General features: G+C 43.2%; 1 protein-coding gene across 1 annotated transcript; it reads right to left on the bottom strand.

Moving 5' to 3' along the window:
* Nucleotides 1-19,146: 19,146 nt before the first annotated feature.
* Nucleotides 19,147-21,856, bottom strand: LOC148012190 (chalcone synthase-like). Its single transcript, XM_087668812.1, has 2 exons — nt 21,189-21,856; nt 19,147-20,976 (listed from the first exon to the last, which is right to left on the bottom strand). Exons 1-2 carry the CDS (start codon nt 21,541-21,543, stop codon nt 19,997-19,999), a joined length of 1,335 nt encoding a protein of 444 aa, XP_087524938.1. The 5' UTR covers nt 21,544-21,856; the 3' UTR covers nt 19,147-19,996.
* Nucleotides 21,857-22,991: the final 1,135 nt, after the last annotated feature.

The following is a 22,991-nucleotide window of genomic DNA, read 5'->3' as shown; positions in this document are numbered from 1 at the left end:
GCCAAAACTCTGAATGAAAGAGGTGCCATGTAAGTAGGGTCGCGTTCAATTGTTTTGATTGCCCTCCTTTGCTCAGCATTGGTCATGATTTGGTGGCCTTTTTTCTCCCATTGGAGTCGTAAAGCGTACCATAGTTGTAAGAATGGAGAAGCAGAGCTGGGAAGCTACGTGAGCTCTTTCAGTTCTCATTCAGGAGTAGAGCGAGCAGGTTTGCGGTACGAGGTGACTAGTCATTTGAGAACAGCATGTTCCTTTGAGATTTCTCCATTAGTGATTAGCTCGGCCGCAACTTTGGGAAATTTGATGGTCATAAACTCATAGTCTTTCCAAGTGCATGGCAACATGCAAACATCAAAAGCAAGGGGTTCATCAAGAACTCCTAGGTCAAGCCTCTCATAGCTTCTAGCAAATGTAGTGAAGGTGTCATCTAACTCCTTGATGCATGTCACTACATCATTCCCCGAGGTCTCAGCGAGATCCTTGGCCGCTGAAAGGAAAGATCGTCTTTCATACGAAGGCTTAAGCCCTGCTGGTGGCGATGGCGCAATTGGGCTGCACAGTGGTGATTCCCTTGCTAGCGTCGCCAATGGGACTTTGCACTCTGGAGCATTTGGAAACACTGCAGCGGGCTTATGTGCCATAGGAGGCGTGTTGCATTCTATTCGAGCCGGCATGGGGATGTGCACCTCCTCTGACCTGGATGGTGCTAGGACATCCGGTTTGGGACAATGAATGTGTTTGGGGCCCTTAATCATCATCGCTGCTAGTTCGATGTTCTTTGCGACTTGTGCTTTGCATGTGCCAGCCTATCCAACTGGAGTGGGGTTGCCCAAAGTTGAGTGGATGGGGTGTCTATCCTTAGGCACCCATATCCAGGGGTTTCCTACATAGTATCCTTGTGCTCGTAGGAGATCTTTCGATATCCATCGTGGCATGGCGGTGCGCCCATGTCGATGGCATCAGGGCTGCCTCTTAGGCTACGACTGGTAGTTTTTGCGTTTAGGAGCGTGTTTCTGCAGTCTATTAGAAGTTGGCCCTCACCATTTTTGCACCCATATGCGCGTGGGCTCTTTGGCCATGTGAATGGCTTGGGTGGGTTTGCTTCTGGCGGTTGGAGTATGGGATAAGACATCCATGCCCTTCTCCTTAGGCTTGGTCATGGGGGTCTCTATCGATGGCTTTGCAGTTGTAGAAGGTGCAAGATGGCCCTTGCTGAAAGTAGTTACTATGTGCACATTTCCTACGGCTAGATTGATGTGATCTAGGTTGTAGTCCACATTGCAGTTTGTCTGCTTTTTGAAAGTGCGGCCTAGTAGTGATTTATCACCGGCCCCCTTAGTGTGTGTGGTAACACATAAAAGACAACTGGGACACTTTCAGACTCAATGGAGATAGCCACTTGGCATTTTCCTGAGAGAGGGTAAGTGTTGCCCCCAAATGGGCTAAGTTTCGCATTTGTGGGCTATAATTTAGGCTGACCAATGCGTGTCCAATGGTCATGTATCAAGATATTACGATTGGCACCTTCATCGATCAAGGCATCAAAAGAATACGTCCGTTCTGCAATGACCGTGATTCGTAGGTAGGCGGGTGTTACTACTTCTTCATCTTGATCTGTTAGTTTGGTAATTGTGTCCACGCAGACGTTGACAGGAGCTTCGCGCATCAGTGGCTCGTGCAATGGATGGGAAGGAGGATAGTACTTCTTCATGCGACTGCCATTGAAGAAGCCTATTCCTTCCCCTTCAAGCGTCTCCAACTCGACATGGCCCGTTCTACTAATTGCACGCACCCAGAAAGGTCCTAGTCCTCGAAATTTCATTTTCTGTTTGTGCCCTTTCACCGAGTAGAGTAGGACAAGGTCCCCTTGATCAAAGTTGCGCTGGTTGACATGCTTGTCAAACCACAGCTTTCATCGTGCCTTCTCACAAATCAGAGAGTGGGTGGCTAAAAGTCGAGTCTCTATGAGACGCTCTAGCTCCACTAAGCGGTTAGTCCAAGCCTCTCTTCCCTCCCAACACTCCTGTGCTGCTATTCTTAAGCTAGGGACAAAGAACTCTAAAGGTAGAATGGCCTCCGTTCCATAGGTCAACCTAAAGGGCATTTGTCTAATACCGACAACCGTCTTATAAGCTGTCCGATAGGCCCACAAGGCCGCCATTAGTTTATTATCCCAGTCTCTTTGTGATGTGGATACTACCTTAGTAAGCACGTTAACTAGGATTTTATTTGTGGACTCCGCTTGGCCATTTGCTTGAGGGTAGTAGGGAGAGGACCTTCTATGAATGATTAGGAAGGTTGAGAGCAGGTGGGATATTACTTCATTAACGAAGTGCATGCCTTGATCACTCACTAGTTCGATTGGACAACCAAACCATGAAAAGACCTGTTCCCACAGGAACTTCGCAATGGTCCTAGCATCATTCTTTCTAGTGGCTCTTGCCTCCGCCCACTTCGTCAGGTAATCCGTTGCTACAATGATGTAGCATGCCTGGGAGTATTGCGCCGCAGGACTGATAGGTGCGATGAAGTCGATGCCCCATTTTTCGAAGGGCTGTCATGCTATTACGGGGGTCAACTCCATCTTATCTTTGCACATGGGCACCTTAGTCCTCTGGCACTCATCGCAGTGTTTAACGAACTTAGCGGCATCACAGAATAGGGTGGGCCACCATAGTTAGGATTGTAGTACCTTACAGGCTATCGTGTCCCCACTAAAGTGCCTGCCAACTATCTCGCCATGCGCCTCTCTCAATACATCATGCATCTCGTGCTCGCACACACATTTATGCAACAACCCGTCATGTCCCAACCTATAGAGTTGGCCAGTGAGATCAGTTGGTATGGCTCGATTTTTAAGATAAGTCTCCTTAGCCTAGCTTTCTCAATAGGCCTCTCAAGCAGACCGTTTTCTAGCACTTGGACAATATCATCGGCCCAATATGGCATCAAATCAGCCCTAAACAAGTCCCCTTTGCTAGACAGGCCAAAGAGATGCACGTCCAGTAAGTCATCAAGTATGCCTTTTCTGGCAACTTCCCTTGTGGGTATGCAGGACATGTGATCCGCCATGTAGTGCTGCTTTCCCTTAACCACAACCACTGAGAAATCAAACTCCAACAGGAGAAGTAACCATCTCACTATGTGACCTGTAGTGCACAGATTGTTCACAAGATACAACAAGGCTTGATGGTGGTCAATGAAAAAGACGAAGGGTGTGGCCAATAGGTAATGCCTAAATTTCTTTATGGCAAACGCCATGGCTAGTCCTTCCCTTTCTGTAGTGGAATAGTTCATCTCCGTTTCGGTGAGCTGCTTGTTGGCAAAGCTCACAGGGTAATCAAGACTATATTCACCAGGCTGGCATAGAACAGCTCCGATAGCAAACTTGGAAGCATCTATGTGTACATGGAATGTTACACTCCAGTCTGGGGCTCGCAAGATTGGTGCAGTGGTAAGATCCTTCTTTAACTGTTCATACCCACATTGGCACTCCTTAGTCCACTCGAATACTATCAGTAGCTTGTACAATGGTCTAGTGATTAGCGTGTAGTTTAGTACAAAGCGTTGGTAGTATCCCGTGTGGCCTAAGAAACACTGGACACCCTTGTAGTTGATGGGTGGTGGGAGGTCGACAATGGCCCTGACTTTTGAGAAGTCAGTGGCAATACCATTCCTTGACACTATGTGGCCTAGGATGCATCCGTGCTTCACCCAAAACTGGCACTTCAAGGGGTTCAGTGAGAGTTTGTATAACCGACATCGTTCGAAGACAGATCTCAACCTCTCGAAGTGTTCGGTCCAATTAGAGTGTATGCATAAGTCGTTTACGAACACTCTCTATACTGACTTCAGACTCTCTATAAGTGTTCGGTCCAATTAGAGTGTATGCATAGGTCCCCTTTGGTGCATCTGACCTTAGAGGGTTGGGGTATTTTGGGATCACTCTCTATACTGACTTCAGACTCTGAGTTGAACTCACATCCCTCGCTTGAGGAAGGAGTTTTGCCATGGGGTCGTAGTTCAGTAGGTGAATCCGTCTTCAGTATTGGGGCTGGCAATGATTGCACCACCATTGCTTGCTCATAATCCATGGCTCCCATGTGCTCCAGCCACGTCCTATCGCACTCCATCCACATGACTCATTTTTCATTCATGCCTGCCCTTTCCCTTTTAGGCCTAGAGTCTGCCTCGATTTGTTCAATTGCCCTCCCTTCAGTGTTATATACTATTGTGTTTAACTCCTCTTCGCTCGCGTCCGTCTCAGAGCAACATTTTTTCGTATCCCTCATCATCGGAATCTTGCCCCTCCAACTGCTCATCATCCCCCAGGTTTTCCTCTCCAATCTCCTCTTCGTCGGTGATTAAAGCCCAATTGTATAATAGGTTAAGATTGTGAATTTTGGTCTATTTCCATTCAAGCCAAGCCAAGAGATCACTTAGGGGTTTTAGATTAGCCACCTTGTTGCCTTTCAATTTATTGGTCAGGCACTCTACAATTTCCTGAAGCTCGAGCTTGTTGGTGGGGATGTGGAATGAGACCGGTCTCCCTGGGTCCCGTGAGCTTTCTACCATCATGCAGAGTGGCACCATGGGCTCATTTGCTAGCATGCTTGGTGATTTAGCAGCTTGCTTATACAACTCTTCCTCATTTGGGAATGGTAGGTCAACAGTTGCCAAGACATGCATCCAATCCCTCTCGTCCTCAGGGCAAGGGATGTACTTGGTTAGTGTCCCATAGGGCTTGCTTGCCTGGGCATCACCTTTTAGCATGGTTGAGATAGCATTGAGATCGGCTGGGGTCCATCTCAACCCTTACCGCTTATGTCCTATTCCCCAAGAATATGAGGTTGTTTCCCCAATCTTCAACCACTTGCGCGTTCCTCATCCAGGACCGGCCTAGTAGTATGTCATAGTCCACACCCTTCATGACAATGAAGTTCACGGAAAACTACAGGTGGGTTTCCTCAGGCCTATAGAGCTGCGTAGCTCAAGACACTGACCCTGGCACCGGTGTCTACAATTCCTTTCTATGTTGTGTCCCCCAAGGCTAAGATAGGTAGGACTGCATGCATCTCCATGCCTTCCTAGAAAGTGTTGATGTGCAGTGACCTTGGAGTTGAGTGCAACGTTAGGCTTGGAATTTGCATGACTGTGTCATGCTCTTGCAAGTCAGTGGTAGCATGCTCCCCCTTTCCCTCCACCCAGTGCCTTAATTATTGCCATAATGGAGGGTGTTTCCTAAGAAAATCTCCCATGCTCACGGTCACTAGGGTGGTTACTAAGGTGGTGAGGAGATTGCTGGGTAGTTGGCTTCCTCCTTGGTTGCCATTCTTTGGCCATATGTTCTGGTTAGCTTGTTGACAAGCTTCTCCCTGGTCTTGCCTCAGTGGCACCTCTCGTGGTGTGGGCGCATTCCCCGATTGAGGTCGCGATGGCAAAGTGGGTGTGCTCACACTAGAAAGGTCTTCCATCAGATCCTCCAATATGGGTTCTACATCTTTAAGGTGTTCTTGGGCGTCCTTGACCCACTCCTTAACTTTGGCTATAGCCTTGAGTTGCCGTCTGGGATGAGGGTATTCCCCTACCTTGGCACTCCCTAGTTCTACCGTCTTGGGAGCTAAGGTCTTTGCCTCGGCATCAGTGACCCCATTTCCTACCACTAAGGTTGTAGCTTCCTTAGTCTTAAGGGTGATCCTTGCATCTGTTCTCTTTCTCCTTCTCCTTTGGCTTTTCTTTCCCAACGAGGCTACATCCAAGTTACTTGGCCCATGCACGAGATGCCCGTTCATTTTGTTTGCACTCGCGTCATGACATACAATGGGATGGGCGTGTCCTCCCCACCAAAGGTCTCCACACCAAATAGTCCCAAGGGCACGGAGGGCACATTGGAAAACTGGATGATGGTTTCTGTCTAGGGCAATTAGGAAACAAGTGTGTGATCCCACACTCGGTGCATCGAAGGTCAGCCTTTTCTTGGTTTGCCTACTCCCTTTCCGGGCAGCGTGATGAGATATGGCCTTGATGACCGCAAGTCCAACATGAGATTGGATCCTAGCTTGGTCCTCCAAAGCCTCTACCTCTTCCTCTGCCCAGCGCCATCACCAGTACCGGTCGATAGTCCATCAGGACTGGATTGCCTTCCTCGTCATAGGAGATGTATGGGTTCACATAGATTTCTTCTTCACTAGGTTCTTCCACATAGTGAATATGAGTGTCAATTGGTGGTGGTTGGGTTACGTAGGGTCCTAGTGGTCTGGGTATGCCTATTGGATTCATCTCTAGCCTAGGGATGGCTGGTCTTGAGTCATTTGGTGCTGGAAGCGCCAGTTGGGATCCCCTGCCAAGGAAGTTAGATGGCCTGTTGCCTAGGTATGGAGGGTTGTATTGCTACGTATATGGGAACCTCCTGGGCAATCTATAGTGCAACTCGTCATGACCGAACCTACCACAGTTCGAACATGGCCTAGATCTAGGATCTTGACACTCTGCTGGGAGGTGGTTTCCACCACAGTGTATACACTACATGTGAGTCCACGCAAGCTTCCTTATTTGTTCTTGCAATCATGCAAGCTCCATTCTCACCTTAGCCAAGTCTTGGCCTTGGTCAACACCCTTTCCCTTATCCCGTATGTTAGAGTTCTCTCTCTCTCCCGACGTCGTTGCCCGCTCTAAAGCTCTCTGGCTTGTACCGTCCCGACTAGAGTTCCTCATGCTTCGCTCCCTAAACTGATCATCCACCCTTATTGCTTCTTCAAAAACCCTAGCTAGTACATCTCTGTGTAGGGTGGAGTTACTATCCAAGGCCTTGTAGAGTTCCTCACTTCGGATTCTATTTATAAACACTGTAGACACAGCCTTCTTGCTAGGTCGCTCATTGTCCGGGATCCTCTTGAAGAGGCTACGTACATGAGTGACGTAGTCTCTTACGTCCTCCTTTTTCCTTTGATTGACATTCATGATGAGGTTGTCAAAGTATCTTGCCTCAAAGAACCTCTTGATAAAATGATCTTTAAGATGGGCAAAGTTCATGCGCTCGGTTGCATCTAGACTAGTGTACCAAACCCTCCCCTTATCACCTAAGCATAGCCCAAAAGCTTGGGAGCATTGTGCAAGGTTTGTGAGGCCGTTTGCTTCACAAACTTGTTCGAACTGCTCCACAAAGCTATATGGGTCATTGCTAGGTTCATACATGTCTAGTTGTTTTGCCACTATAGGGATCCTAGATTGCCCCTTTACCCTTTGCGTGACCCCTAATCCCGAGAGTAACGCTGTGGCTAAGGCTATTGCGCTCTGCTCAGTGGACGTGTTGGCCATGAGCCACCTGGCTACAAGTTCACTTAATGATAAGTCAGCCTCCACTACCCGTTCTCTCTCTGCATTTGATCCTACTTTGGCTGCTCCAGCCAGGGCTAGCTCCAGCTAGGCTAGCATGTGTCGGGCCTCATACATATCCATGTCTTATTGGAGTTTCCTAGCCTTTTGCTCATGGTTATAGGCGATCATGCTCTCTAGCGCCCTTCTCATCGCCTTTCTTTCCTCTTCTAGGGTTGCTACCACTTCCTCTACTGGCCTACCCTAAACTACCATCCTAGCCAACAAGTCATACTCGTTGACTAACTCCTACACCATGACTGGGAATTCTCCCAAGTCCAGTCATTCCTCTCCTTGTCTGCCTTGTGATCCAGACATTGCTCCCACTTCCAGCTCCACAAGGTCGTCGATCAACTTGAGTAACTCCGGCAGCATCCGATCCTCTATGTTGTTGCCTTTCGGACCTTCGTGTCCTCTTAGGGCTTGCTGATGGGTTTCTCTAGTAGCTAGCTATGTTTTGGGATCTTCTCCTAGTAGTGGGTTCCTTGATGTTATTATGTTTCCTGATGAGCTCCTTGTTATTGGAAATCGTCGTCAATCTTATCCACAACTTGTGCTTCATGCTTTCTAGTGCTCCATGCGAAAACGGGCTTTTCCTTTCCTTGTAGTGCACCCTAGGTGATGAAATCAAAAGGTGAGGTGAGGATGCATGAAATTCCCAATGCAAACTCCACCCTACCCCTTAGGTTTGTAGCCTGATGTGGCTCTAAGCGCAGGTTCTGGCCGATCTAAAGTTTTACTGAAAGACCCTGCTGCATTCTCTATTTTGCTTCAGGGTTGGTTAGTTGGTTGGCTGGTCGTCGAACGTCACGTCCAATTCCAATTTTGGTCTACCCAATATCTAGCTGTTTGGGGTGAATCTTTGATCACCCTATCTGGCCTCTAGCTTTCAGATTCTGGTGAGCTGGTCCGATTCTAGGAATCAGACGAGATGGTCCGATTCTGGGAATCGGACGGGATGGTCCGATTATGGCGATCGGACAGGCGGGTCCAATTTTACTCAGGTCTGACTATTGCAATGGTTCGAGTGGTCCAAGTCCGGGACTAGGACACATGGCCTGACTTTGATGGGTTGGTCCGATTATAAGAATCGGATCAGACCAACAATCCAATTTTCAGCTGGTCCAATTATAAGAATCAAATCGGACCAACGGTCCGTTTTTCGGCTAGTCTGATTATGGGAATCGGACTGTTCGACTCTTGAAATCGGACAGCCCTATTCTGGGACTCGAACGCACTGGTCCGATGGCGCAGACAAGGGCCCGCAAATTGCGCGGTGCCTCTAGGTCAACGTCTACTCTATCGAATTGTGCCATGCCTTCCAAATAGATGTGAGCAATAGAGGGAACCATCTGGCATACCTCGAAGTGATGAGGCGGTCGAATTGATCAGCACTTCGTGATTTCCCGCAGCTCTCTCCCTCTTGCTCTCTCCTTGGCTCTCAGGCTCACAGTCTTCTCAGAAGGCAGAATGTCCAATGTGGCACCCCCTGGTTCCCTGGGCCCCTTATTACCTAATCTCAACCTACTGTAGACTCAGATATTAATCTTGCACACTCTTCCAGCCATATGTCTGAATCTGTGCCCCAACTTCCCTGTCTCCAGTAGCAGCAAAACCCTTTTGTTCCCTTCTTTTTTCTATCCTACACTTAACCTAATGCAACAGAAATCAAAAACAAAGATAGAGATAGATGGTCCTACTCTAACATTCAACAGAAAATCAAAATGATTACTCGCTCCAGGGATTAAAACCTCCTAAATCTCCTAACTACCTCGAGCACCGATTCAAGCTACAAACCCTACTGCTATGCTCGATCCGATGCGTGTGGCGCTCAAGGCTCAATTTTTTTTGTCCCTAAAACAGAGCCAAAATGTGGGGGAGCTACGAAGCTCTACCCCGAGACCTACAGACCGCTTATTGATCAAGCGTTTCAAGTTGAACGGCCATGGCTACCTCTCACATAACTAACGTGCAATGCCTACCTTGTGGGTGTAGTGAGCTTACCTTGATGCTCAATCGAGTTCCCTCCTCTCTCTTGCACTCCAATAGCTCCACGATCCTTGTGGCAAGCTCAAGCAACCTCAAGCCCCCTCCGTCAAGCTCCATTCTCCATAGCCGCGTGAGACAAGAGAAGAGAAGAAGGGAAGGGAAGATGAAGAGAGAAGATGGGGAGCTTCTTCTCCACGATCCCTCACTCTCACATACTCACTCCTTCACTCCCACACACTCCCTCAATCCCTCACCCAAGCACAAGCATGAAGGTAAGAGACAAGAGAAGAACAAGAAGAAGATTTAGCCACACCCAAGAATGAGCTTCTCATTCACTTTTGAACTTTATATACATGCCCTACCTTTTGGGAGGTCATCCCCACTTTTTACATGGCCGGCCATTAGCCTAGGCCCTTTTCTCCTATTCCCCACCATTCTTACTTATCCCGTTCCCAGTAATGCATAAAATTTGCATAGGAGCGAGCCCGGCACTCTTTTTACAAGGGTTCGAGAGCGCCTTCATATTTAATTGCGCACTTTTACTCTTTTCTTTCCTCGAGGCGACACCGTCATTCGAATCATTCAAATTTTTAGGGTCCAACCTCCATCCAGGACACCTTTTCCTTCCTTTGTCATGTGCCTTCTTGGTTGTCTCCTTCTTCCAGATTTCCCGTGCTTCTGCTTCATTTTCCGTTCCTCTGTGCTGCGGTACACAACACTATATTTCCAAATCTTGAGGATAAAATTTTTATAGATAGATGGGAAAGGTTGAGAGTGTCAATCCTTGTAGGTAATAAGATGTCATTGTTGATATGTGCATAAGAGAAACATGGATCAAGGGCTTCCTCCACTATGTCATCCTATTACTATGCATAGGGGGGAGTAGAAAGAAGGGAAGATATGTGCAATAAAAGGGATTGGCAATCAACAACACAAAGAAGCATGGCACATCTAGATGAAACATCATGGGTCACACTTTGGATCAAGAGCACAAGTATCATGGGAGGTTGAGTTTGGAAGTATAGTCATGCTAATTCATTAAGCTTGTGTATTTGTAATATAATTGATATCTTCTAATAAATGTGTATGTCATTTTAGGTATGGGTACTATGGGTCTAATTTGACTAAGTTGAGGATAATATATCATCATCGACATAACAAGTGAGATATCTTGGATGATCTTTCAAGAGGGAACACTTAAGGAGGAGCAATATTGTTGAATCATAGGGGCATCAATAAACAAGTACTTATAAATTTTTATGTTATTTATTCTATTAAAAATTATATTATTTTTCTCCTCAACTATATTTAATACATCTTGTTTGATAATTACAGTTTGTTCTATCAGTTTTTATGTTAAGCATTGCAACCATTTTCTTATTAATATTTCATTCTTTTGTATAGGCAGCATAAGAGAATCAAGAAGGAGAGGAGGAAGAAAGAGTAAGTAACTCCAATACTTTGGATGAGGTCAATAGAACCAATGATAGTGGATCTAAGGAGGGTTTGCCAATGCATCATACATACCATCTCAGATTGTAGTTATACTACTTTATAATGCAAGCCAAACTTTGGCTTCCAAATCTTTATTTACACACAGTTTGTATATTTGATCATGCAAAAAGATCTACTATTTAGTCATTTCATTCTCCTTTTATATTTGCATTGTACATTTTCTAGTTTCAAGATATATTCTTGCTTGTGTTTTTTTTTAAATGAGTTCAAGTGATATACGCAATGCTTCATGTGTATGTAGGAAGGGGCAAAAAGAAACTAGAAAACTATTGGTTGTAGAATTATGGCTCTAGCCATAGTTCTAGAACCAACAACTCCCTAGATTTTGTTTGCTTATAAACATCACATTTAGAATCATGTTTAGAAACACATTTATTATCACATGAAAATTGTAGATTGATTGAATCTAAATTCACGTTTAACTTTCTCCCAATTATTTAAAACTGATTTTCTTAAAGTTTATCACAAAAGATAATATACACATATGACATTTAAGAAATCTATAACACCTTATTGCTTTTTGCATCTATACTAATTGAAAGTAGTCATCATCACTGTTTTGAAGATCCATGTTTGGGAAACATAATGCACTCTTGACACACTAACTAAATAAGTTCAAATCTATTCGAAATAGAATGAGACTCATGCAAACACATAACCACCTATTCCACTATTGGATAGTTCATCGACCTATTCTTTTCCATATAATCACCTTAGGCCTTGCAAAAATTTGGCAATGTGTATGATTACTTGAGTCGTCATGATTGGAGAGTCTTTGAAAGCATTAGTAGAGAGAAAACTCATGTCAAAGGTGATCTCTTGCACCATCCTCATATTCCATTGATCAATAATGGGAAATCATTGGTATAATGTGACCTACAATCACTCATGTAAAGCTCATTGTGACTATGTAAAGATCATTGGTATCCCTTTCTATTACTTGGGCTATATATGCAAGCAAGTGATTTTACCTCTTATCTTATCTTTTGGTCTATGTATGGAAGTAGACCTTATTGTACCCCATATTATGGTACCAATATTGCAATCCAAGGGCCTTAAGAAATGATGATTTTGCACTAGTCTCTTAGAAACACCAATAACTTAAGTTCTGGTTTTCTAGGTTGCTAGCAAGATGAAGCTTGGGTCGCCAAGTCCACCTTGTAATGCAAACAATGATGCAAAAGGCTAGGATGTTTGCATGTATGACATCAATATAGTGAGACTTTGATAAGTGTAATTGATAATCTGTTCATAGGCCACCTTTCTACCCTTTAGCATATCAAATTACATGCTTTCTCCTTGACCAATGATATTCACACTACTAGAAGAGAAAAAACAAAGGTAATTAAGGAGGCTCAAAATTTCTCAACGAACATAGAATTATCTCATTGCGTCATGTTGCAGGCTCATAGAAAGGGGGTAGTAACATCAGTAGTAACTCTCAAAGTGCATCCTTTGGTTATCAATAGAGTACTCCCTACACCTTGTATCAGGTCACTTGATATTGGGCTATTAGATGAGTTTTCCCAATGGGTTAGACATTCTCCATATCCATGGTTTTATTAGCACTCCAAGGAGGAATTTGGCAACATGGGGTAGTTGAAGTGTCCAACTCATCATTGAAGATAATAACGTCACAGATATGGCAAGGGTGTTGTTGATGGGTCATTGTGAAGGGTGTAAAGTTGAGTCATGTTGAGCACAAATGTGGCAAGGGTATTGTTGATGGGTTCATTTGTGAAGGGTGCAAAGTTGATCATGTGGAGGTTGTGAGAATACCCATGCACAATGAGGTGGAAGGGGGTGGTCCCCTAGTCCCCCTCGAAAGGTAGCCCTGCCTCTAGATATGGGCATAAATCAACACTAGTAAAAGTAGACAAAGTAAAAGAGGAATATGTTATAAGATCTAAGACACACACTCGACCTTCTTATATACTTAAACGATATAGGGTGAATATTATGTTGGTGTAGAGAGAGAAAAGAAGAGAGAAAAGAAAGATGTAGAGAGAAAGAGAGAGAGATAGAGAGATTGACAACACACTAGGGATTGGAAGATGGGGGCTAGTCCCCCCCTTGCGGAGTTATATTATTGACAAGGAGCAAGCTCCTTCGTTACACATAAACTAGTTCTTATCTTGTAGATCTTCGGAATAAGATCACGATTCCTTGCACAGTATACAATCGACTAACACTTGCATAACTTGGAAGTTGGCACCTTTTGATCCTTCTTGAGTCTCTCCTTCTCTCCATATTGTGTAGGGATTTCCTCTTAGAACTTGATTTTAGTAGAACTTCCACAGCAATTGCACAACTCGAGGGTTGGCAAGCTTGAACTTACACAGATCCTTGCACAACTCGAAAGTTGGCTCCTTTGATCTTCTTGATTTCTCTTATTCTCTCCTACACAATATGGGTAGGGCTCTCTTCTTGGTGTATGCTTGATTTTCAGCAAAGCTCCGCAACACTTGTGAGACCCAAACCGCCTTCTCTCCTCCTCTTGCATGAATGCAAAGTGATGCTTTCTTCACCTAGTCCACACCCAAGGAGAGCCTCCCTTTTATAGTCCAAGAGCTTCTCTTCTTGGAGAGAGACTTGAGTGCCAAGATTGCAAAGATTGATCTTCATGCAAGATGTGGCTGTTCTAGGACCTACTCTACAACAACACCAATTTTGGAATATCTCTCTGTGCATTGCTCGGATGAAAAAATATCCAACACAAAAGTTGTAGATCTTGCCGTTTTCGATAATCTCTAGTGGGCCGTTTTTAGAGATTAGATTTCTATCCCGAGATATTTTAAAAATGGATTCACCATGTCTATTTTAAGAAAAGTAGATTTTTAAACTCTATTCTTAACTTATGGTCCATGCAACCACCTTGAGCCATAGATAATGAGAGTTCATTAGATTGCCTAGGGCCTCAACCTTAGGATTGAGTTCCACACAAAAACTTGTGTCATCTTAGACATTAAAAAGAGAAAATCACTTCTATCCTCACTTCCAAAGGATCACGTCTCTCATCTTTCTTCATGAAAAAATTACTTCTCTCCTTAATTCATTAAGAGAGAAAAGACCTTAAACCTTGACCTATATGGAAGAGGATGACTCCAAATGAATGCAATGCTCATTACACACAAGTAAATCTTCCCAAGCATCCCCGTATGCACACATAAATACATATACACAATGCTAATGCACTTCCTCTTCTTAGAACTCAATCCATCTTCATTTATGTGTAACTCCTTGGTTCTTGTGTACACTCTTACACTTGGCAAACATTTTCTTCCCCCTTCATAACTTGCACTACTTGTACAATATACCCCCGTCACAGTGCTTTGATCGTGATGCTAAGAGGCATATTCCATGGTGGATTCCGTGAGGTTTTTCAGTGGATTCCGTGAGGCTTTTCGATAGATTCCGTAAAACTATATGTATTTGCTGGGGCTCTTACACAAGGTGGATTCCTTGTGTAAGAAGTTAATTTGTAGCTGAAGACTGCTAGGTATTCACTATTGTTTGTTTATTTTATTTATAAATAATTGTGAATGCTTCAGCTAATGTGTAGAGCATGTAGCGGTGGCTTTGGGTAGCACTGGGCATTAGCGTAAGTCCAAGCGTAAATTTCATAATTATGATTAGTTATCTTAATTATAATATATAATATTATGTATTTATATGATATTATATTATTAAAATTATTACTCTATTTGTAAGTTATAAGTTTAAACTTCTTTAGTAATAATTAGATCATTGTCTTTAGTGCTATTAATTTATTTATTTTTAATATAGATTATTTTAAAATATAAGATTTAAGATAAAATTTTATTGTAATAAGATTTTTTTATGGAATACATTGCTACTTTCTTAATGTGGTTAAGTTTTAACAGGCTTTTCTAGCTTTCTTTCTAAAAGCAATAGGATCACACGCAAAACACGAGAAGAGGGTGAAAAATGAGTTTTTTCGTTTCTCCCTTATTCAGAATTGGAATTCAGAGCTTCAAGAGTTGTTTTGGGGGTTTTGGCACGCTCAGAACGCGATGGTGATATCGAAACGTCAAGATTCAGAGCACATAATTTTCTGCAACAACTGTAGCATGCTATAGCATACCTCTTGACTCTTAAAACTCTGTATTTCAATTGATATTTGTACTTTCTTTGTAATTATATGTAAGATATGAATGCAAATATCCATGTAAAAACTATAATATATAATTAAGGATGGAAAACCATGGCTTTTTCCATGAGGGAGGTTAGACCCAATTGTGCGTTTTTCCTCTTATCTTTCTCAATCTACCGAGTTATTCAAATCATCTTATGTATTATAATGTTATTTGTATTTAATAGTTGAGATGTTTGATATGTTAGATTTTTCTACTAAGTTCTATTATGTGTGTCATAAAGTTGTTTATGATTGAGATTTGATTTGCTAGATTTGCCACGTGTTCCGCTTCATAGCATTGGTATCAGAGCATGGCTACGCTCCGAGTTTTCAATTGTATGATATCAGTGTATAAAGGTGAATACCGTGGAGCAATCACAATCTACAAGAAAAATCACTACAAATGAATATTGCAGCTACATTTCTCGTATTTTGGACAACCTTATATCCACAGTTGATTGACTGGAATTGATCCAATTTATTCTTCTCTCAATTTGAATTATAGCATGAACTTGGCTATGCAAACATGATATTATAGCCAAAAAACTTTTGAAGTTTATTTCATAGTAAATCATAGCTTTGTTTTATTTTATAAAAGTTTCAAGTTTAAGCATATTAAGTCTTTATTTATATAACAGGCTATATAGAAGAGGCACTTGGAAGTAGTCTAGCTATTGCATATGCTTCACCATAAAAATCCTCTCAAAAAACTATTTTTCAGGTAATGGAACTTTTTACTAGTTCATATTTTGAGGATGGTGTAAAAACAAAAGTTTTAGTCCTCAAAAATATCTATAATTATTATTAGATGTATATTTTATAAAGTATGAATATTTAGCGAGTTATTTGAGTCCTAAAGTGACCCTAAATGCAAATTTCACATCAGTATGCAGAAAACTGTGTAGTAGCCAACTTTGAGCTCTATTTTTTATGACCTTACCTTTAGATTTGGTAATCCATCATAGGGACATGAATTGTAGAACTTGTTGTCGTCTACAACTCTCTAGTTATCATCATAACCTGATTCTATCTACAAAGAAAGTTATTTATATTGAAAGTAGGTCTCGCAGTTAACCCAAACTTAGTGAAATTTGTAAATTTCAACCTTTACGGACATCTAATTTCCTAGTAGGATAGCTTTTAATCCATTTGGAATTTGAGCATACTCCCAAAAGAAATTGTTTTAGCTTGTATAAAGATCTAAAACTTATATTAGACATGGTTTTGTCTAAATATGTATATAATAAAAGATAATCATATCTAAATATGCCACAGAACTTGAATATTACTATCTTTTACTAAAAGACTAATATTTTATCTAACTTTAGCCTTATCTTTAATATGTTTCTTTCAAATTTTAGTCTTAGTCGTAAGTAAATGTTTTGTAAAATTTCTTATAAGCTCCAACTCTCTAGTTATAGACTAACTTGATTCACAAGAAGATATAAGTTTTTGATGATTATAGTATGCCTTTAATGTTGTTATCTTTTGAATTGATAAACATTGAGGCTAACATTTTTTTCTTAAAAGTACTTTGGAAAATTCTTCAACTTCCTAATTCTATTGTGAATTCACTCTTTTTAATAAAAATATAGATCTCCAATCAAGATAAGATAGGTAAGTCTTTTACTATTTTTTTTCTAGAACTCCTAGTTAATTTTTTACTAACTACTAAACTAAAATAACAATTTTATTTGTTATTATCAATGCTTTGAGTATGAGACCTAACATTTATAATATTTCTGTCTTATCTTTTGACTCTCTTACTCCCATGAAATACATCTATAGCACTAACACTAGTTTTTTATCTTATTAGAATCAATTGTTTGCTAATAATTAGATTCTAATTGATTCATTGTCTTATACTAGATACTTGGTTTAGTTGAAGGCATACAATGAATGACTACTGCCCGCACCCTTAGTGCTTACCCTACACTGCTAGCTTCACATTGAGCAGCTAATATCAATTGTGGACAATTGCTCTCCCACCCCGGGGGTATGATGCCAAGAGGCATATTTCATGGTGGATTCCACGAGGTTTTTTGGTGGATTTCGTAAAACTAGAGACATATTCCACGGTGAATTCCGTGAGGTTTTTCGGTGGATTCCGTAAAACTATATGTATTTTCTGGGGCTCGTACACAAGGTGGATTCCTTGTGTGAGAAGTTGATTTATTGCTGAAGATTACTAGGTGTTCACTATTGTTTATTTATTTTATTTATAAATAATTATGAATACTTCAACTGATATATAGAGCAAGTAGCAGTGGCTTTGGGTAGCACTAGGCATTAGCGTAAGTCTAAGTGTAAATTTCATAATTATGATTAGTTATCTTAAGTATAATATATAATATTATGTATTTATATGATATTGTATTATTAAAATTATTACTCTATTTGTAAGTTATAAGTTTAAACTTCTTTAGTAATAATTAGATAAGTACTATTAATTTTTTTTAAAATATAGATTAATTTAGAATATGAGATTTAAGGTATGCTTTTATTGTAATAAGCTTTCTTTATCGAATACCTTGTTATTTTCTTAATGTGGTTAAGTTTTAGAAGGTTTTTCTAGCTTTTTTTTATAAAAGTAACAGGACTGCGTATAAAACAGAAGAGGGTGAAAACTGAGTTTTTTCGTTTCTTCCTTATTCGGAATTGGAATTCAGAGCTTCAAGAGTCGTTTTGGGGGTTTTGACACGCTTCGAACATGTTGGTGATGTCAAAATGTCAAGATTCGGAGCACAGAATTTTCTGCAGCAATTGCAACATGTTACAGGATACCTCTTGACTCTTAAAACTCTGTATTTCAATTAATATTTGTACTTTCTTTGTAATTATACGTAAGATATGAATGCAAATATCCATGTAAAAACTATAATATATAATTAAGGATGACAAACCATGGCTTTTGCCATGGGGAAGGTTGGGCCCAATCATGTGTTTTTTCTCTTATCTTTCTCAATCTATTGAGTTATTCAAATCCTCTTATATATTATAATATTGTTTATATTTAATAGTTGAGATGTTTGATTTGTTAGATTTTTCCAGTAAGTTCTATTATGTGTGTCATAAAGTTGTTTATGATTGAGATTTGATTTGCTAGATTTGCCACGTGTTTCGCTTTGCAACAGATCACCCCATTAAGTGATGCACTAGGAATACTGGTCTCTCAATGATCTCATGGCCATGCTAAATCATCATTAACACTTAAAGAAAAGTGAGTCATTAATTTCTTAACATAAATTTACTAAATAGAGAATGCGTAATAAGCAACCAATTTAGTGACAGAATACTTTCACCTTGAAGCCATGGCAAGAGTAATAGCAGCAAAGGGAGGTGGTGGAGGTAGCGAGGCCATGTTCTTCGACGTGCCATGATTAGCAGCCACAACCTTGAAAGGCAGAGTGTTCCTCGCTAGGCCACCATTTTCGGTCTTCTTGAAGCTAAAGAATGCACCTCAATGTCCTTCCACAATAGCAAGAGGGAATACAAATTGCCAAGTACCCATTCGAGCAAGGACCAAAGGAACTAATGGCTGCCATTCACACTAGGGCGATCCAACATGACACGTGTTGGAGTTCCTCAAGTATTTGGACCAAGGCGCAAGAATCTCTGAATGTGTCTCCAAATGTGAGCTTGTCCATGCGAGGGTTACCCAACACCCAAGTGCTATCCTAATAGTTTACTATGGCAATGACAATGCGAATGTGATGTAGGTTGCAAACCGGTAGCCCTTCGGGAGGTTCATGTAAGGTGGATGCATGGTAGTATGTGAACCAAGAGACATCAAATAGGGAATTAGCCTATGTGTAATAGTGGCCAAGGAAGTGGCAAAACATGCATTGTATGAGCATTACACCTATGTGTACTTGTTATCCGTGTCAATGAGAATGTCCATGTATTAAATAAGCATGCCCAAACACACCTATACAAGCTTGTTCATCGTGGCATTTGTCAACCCTTAGTTGTTGCAGAGTACTCTTTGCACTTTTTTAGTTATTAAACACTCATGGGACATGCATGGGGACAAGGGATCAACCATTCCAATCATAGAGCCAAGGGGACCTTGGGTAGTCTCATGTTAGAAAAAAGTATTGACTATACACGTGTAAAGACTTACATAGAAATATACCACCATATGAAAAATATGGTATCTTTCATGAATTTTGGGATTTGAATGACCTTACTACTAAGCAGGATGGGAGGAAGTTGAAACCGTAAGTGGTCTCACCCCAACATAATTAATTTATAAGGGCATGTACATGAAGCATGGAAATATATTATAGGGACTAAGACAAAAAAAGACTAGTATCTAAAGAGGGCTAGTCAATCAATAAGTTACTATGGAAGCTGCAAATGGTCTCATCCTAGCACAACTCATAAGGATATCATGTATATGAATGCATTAATAGGTAGAGGAGCATATATTGATTGGGAATAAGACCAAGGGCTGCTTGCTTGAATGATTAAACTCCAACCATATGCTTAAAGCATCCTCCATCTTTCTCGTCTTTGCGAAGAGGATATGGACCACTCTTTTTTTAAATGGAATTTGCGCATAATTTGTATTGAAGTAATATGTAAGGGCATCCAAGCCACTTAAGCAATATGTAATCATCATAAGGGCAGTTTCCCATTTTGATGTGCTTCTCAACTTTTTATTGACCACCTTTTAATGACCACCTTTTTCTTCTACTTTCATCGCGCTTTTGGGGATTAGTCACAAACAAGAGTTTTGTGTGGTATGCACCCCAATCACTCACGTCACTCTTTTTGAGTATGTAAACAAATAACAAATCGCAAAACAGTTGCTGCGACACAGTCGTGCCATATTGCGAGTTTGAGTCGCATTATGTTCCCATCGCCTCGATCCTTATTAAGATTAGCTTGGCAGGGCTTATTGTATTATCACTCGTTTTTGTTTTTGTTTTTCGCCCCCTCCCTTCTGCCTTTTCCTGTTTAGCAACGCTTGAGGAGGGCGCCCTCGATGGTGACACCTGGGCCAAAGGCGACGGCGATGCCCCACTGGCAGCCAGCCTGGACGTCGGAGGGGGAATCGCTCCGGCGGAGCTCGTCGAGGACGAACAGCACCGTGGAGGCGGAGATGTTTCCGTAGTTCTGCAGGATGTGCCGGCTGGGGCCGAGCTTCTCCGGCGAGAGCTGCAGTGCCTCCTCGACGGCGTTCAGGATGGCAGGGCCGCCGGAGTGCACAGCCCAGAAGACGTCGTTGTAGCCGGGCTTGGAGGGGGCGTTGTCGAGCGCCGTCCGGCAGAAGTCGCCGACGTTCTTGGAGACCAGGGACGGCAGGGTGCGGTCGAGGTAGAACTGCAGGCCCTCCAGCCTCAGCGTCCCCTCGATGATCTTCTCGGAGTCGGGGGCGAGGACCTCCCCGACCCAGTGGATCTCGTAGAGCGGGCGCTCGACGCGTGGCAGGGGGCGGGCGCCAACGATGACGGCCGAGGAGCCGTCCCCGAACAGGGCGGTGCCCACCAGGTCGTAGGGGAACTTCTCGTTGGGGGCCCGGAAGGTCGGGGCGGCCAGCTCGCTGCAGCAGATGAGGATGCGCGCGCCGGGGTTGTTCTCGGCCAGGTCCTTGGCCACCCGGAGGGCCGTCACGCCGGCGTAGCAGCCCAGCATGTAGAGCATCACCCGATTCACGTCCGGGCGCAGGCCCAGGGACTTGGTCAGCATTACGTCCGCCCCCGGGATGGCCACGCCCGTCAGCGTGGCCACCACCAGGTGGGTGATGTCCGACGCGGGCCGGCCCCACTCCTTTATGGCCTCCAGGGCCGCCTGGTGCGCCAGCTTCGGCACCTCCTGCGCGAAGATATAGTTGCGCTGCTCCAGGCTGGGCTCGCCGGGCGTGTAGAACTCCGGATGCTCCTTCAGGAACTCATCCGTCAGGATGGAGTAGCGTGTCTTGATGCCCGAGCGGTCGCCTGCGCCGAAGAAGAAGCCAGTATTATTATGAGCATCAAATATACACGGGAGTCTGTATGCATTTTAGCAACTTTTCGACATAAACTTGAGGGCATTCTGTAAATTCTTTTCACAAATTATAAGAGGCATTGCTGGTTTTGTCGTTTCCCCTTGGGGTGGACCTTGTATAATGATGATGCACTGGTCACGAATTACAAGAGCAAATACTTACATATGCGCTGCATCTTCTTCTTGAGCTCCTCCTTGTGGCCGCAGTTGGTGATGTCGAAGTACCAGTCCGTGTAGGTGGCCTGGTCGATCTGGTGCGGCGGCGTGGCCCGCCCCATGGCCAAGATGGAAGCGTGCGCCTCCTCAGCAGGCGCTGCGGGCGTCGCAGGGTACACATGCGGGCCCTCCGAGCGCAGGCGCGGGGACGGCGACTGCACCCAGGTGGGGGTCCGCGGGAGGGGGTTGCGAGGGGACGGCTGCTCGACCCAGGTGTCGCAGGTGCGGGGCGTGCCGGGGGCCGGCTCCGCCTGCACCCACTCACGGCGGCCCTGCGCGGCGACTTCCACCTCTAGAAACATGCTTGCGTTGCTGCGGACGGACTTATTAATTTGGGTGGAGGTCTCCGACGTGCCTGTACGTAATTATGTAGCAGAATGCTCTCTATATGGCGCTCCCTCTCTCTCTCTCTCTCTGTGTCGCTGGGTTGATTGTGCGTACAGTGTACACCTTAGCTGTTTCTAGTGTGGAATGATCGTAATACAGCCAAACTCTGTCTCTTTTATTGCCTGGAGATACTCCTATTTAACAACGCCCTTCCTTCCTTGACCCTTTCAAACACTCTCCCTACCTGAGGATCTATCGAGCCCTTCCTTGACCGGTCCTTGCTCTTACCATTCAAAAGAAGCTGATAATGATCATCTACGCCCATAAATAATTATAAAATAAAACGAAACATCAGCGGCCAACAACTGTCTGCATCCCGAATGCCTGCCTTGTATACTCGCGTTTGTGACGCACCGCCTCGGTCAGTCGATGCCCGTTTACTAGTCCACAATCCCCAAAGGCTTGACCTTTGGCATCTTTGTCAATGTAGTCTTTGTCATGGTTCCATGAAAACATGGTCGAGTGATCCTGATCATAAGAAGCGACTTATACCTACACTCTGTGCCTAGTATGTAGTCACCATATTCGGCCAATTAGGATATACCTTATCACAAGGCATGATTCGACATTGAGGTGTTTCGAGCCTTGTGTTTCCTTCACAAACTTAGTAGACAAACATGATACAAGGAAGGAAGATTCAACAAACAAACAAAATAACAAATTAAAAATGCAACAAACAAACAAATTAAAAATGTGGGCTTTCACTTGGACATGGTGCAAAGCAAGTAACCAATGCTCCCACAACATCTCACACAATGCTCATGGTTGTGGGTATAAGAGGGCTAGCATTCCTACATGCATGGCATGCTATCCTCGCAAGTGCCTCCTTGAGGGAAATGAGACCCCCGTGAAGCCTTAGGCTAGAGCTTTAATGCTTGTAATGCTCAGAGGGGTGTATACCATGGGTGTTGATTACAATTGGTGTTGTCAAAGGTTCTTGATTGGATATGGAGGATGTTTAGGAGGCCTTGCGTGATGATCTACGTATCTAGAGGCAGTGCAAAGAACCCACCCTGGAGACTCTAGAGAGGAAGACCTTCAAGCCTCACCTACCTTTTCTATCTCCAAACGCAAATGATGGTGTTTTTGTAGCGAGCAAGCCTATTCTCAAGGTTATTTTCCACTGTATGGGTCACTTTTCTAATGAAGAGGAGTTCAAGCAATGCTTTATGGCTAAATTTCATGCCAGAGCATCCGTTCATCAAGTTACATCCATAGGAAAGGGTTCCTTTTTTGCCTTGATTAACTTCTTAGCTAAAAGAGATTGGATCCTTAGCAAAGTGGCGCGGTTCAAAGGTTGCTTCATTGCATGCAATCCCTTGCTCAATTGATTTCTTAGCTTAGAAGGTGCTTATGCATGAAC

Source organism: Lygodium microphyllum, chromosome 27 (genome assembly GCF_053477565.2).
Source record: "Lygodium microphyllum isolate KBCC chromosome 27, Lygodium_microphyllum_v1.1.10, whole genome shotgun sequence".
Classification (NCBI taxonomy): Eukaryota; Viridiplantae; Streptophyta; class Polypodiopsida; order Schizaeales; family Lygodiaceae; genus Lygodium; species Lygodium microphyllum.
Note: the sequence above shows the minus strand (reverse complement) of the source record. Positions and strands in the feature narration are given on the sequence as shown.

What these genes read in the sequence shown, in the direction of transcription:
- LOC148012190 (XM_087668812.1), bottom strand. Translation starts at nt 21,543, where the DNA reads ATGTTTCTAGAGGTGGAAGTCGCCGCGCAGGGCCGCCGTGAGTGGGTG. An exon ending in GAAGAAGATGCAGCGCATAT is followed by an intron (nt 20,977 to 21,188) that starts GTAAGTATTTGC and finishes TCTTCGGCGCAG; the next exon opens with GCGACCGCTCGGGCATCAAG.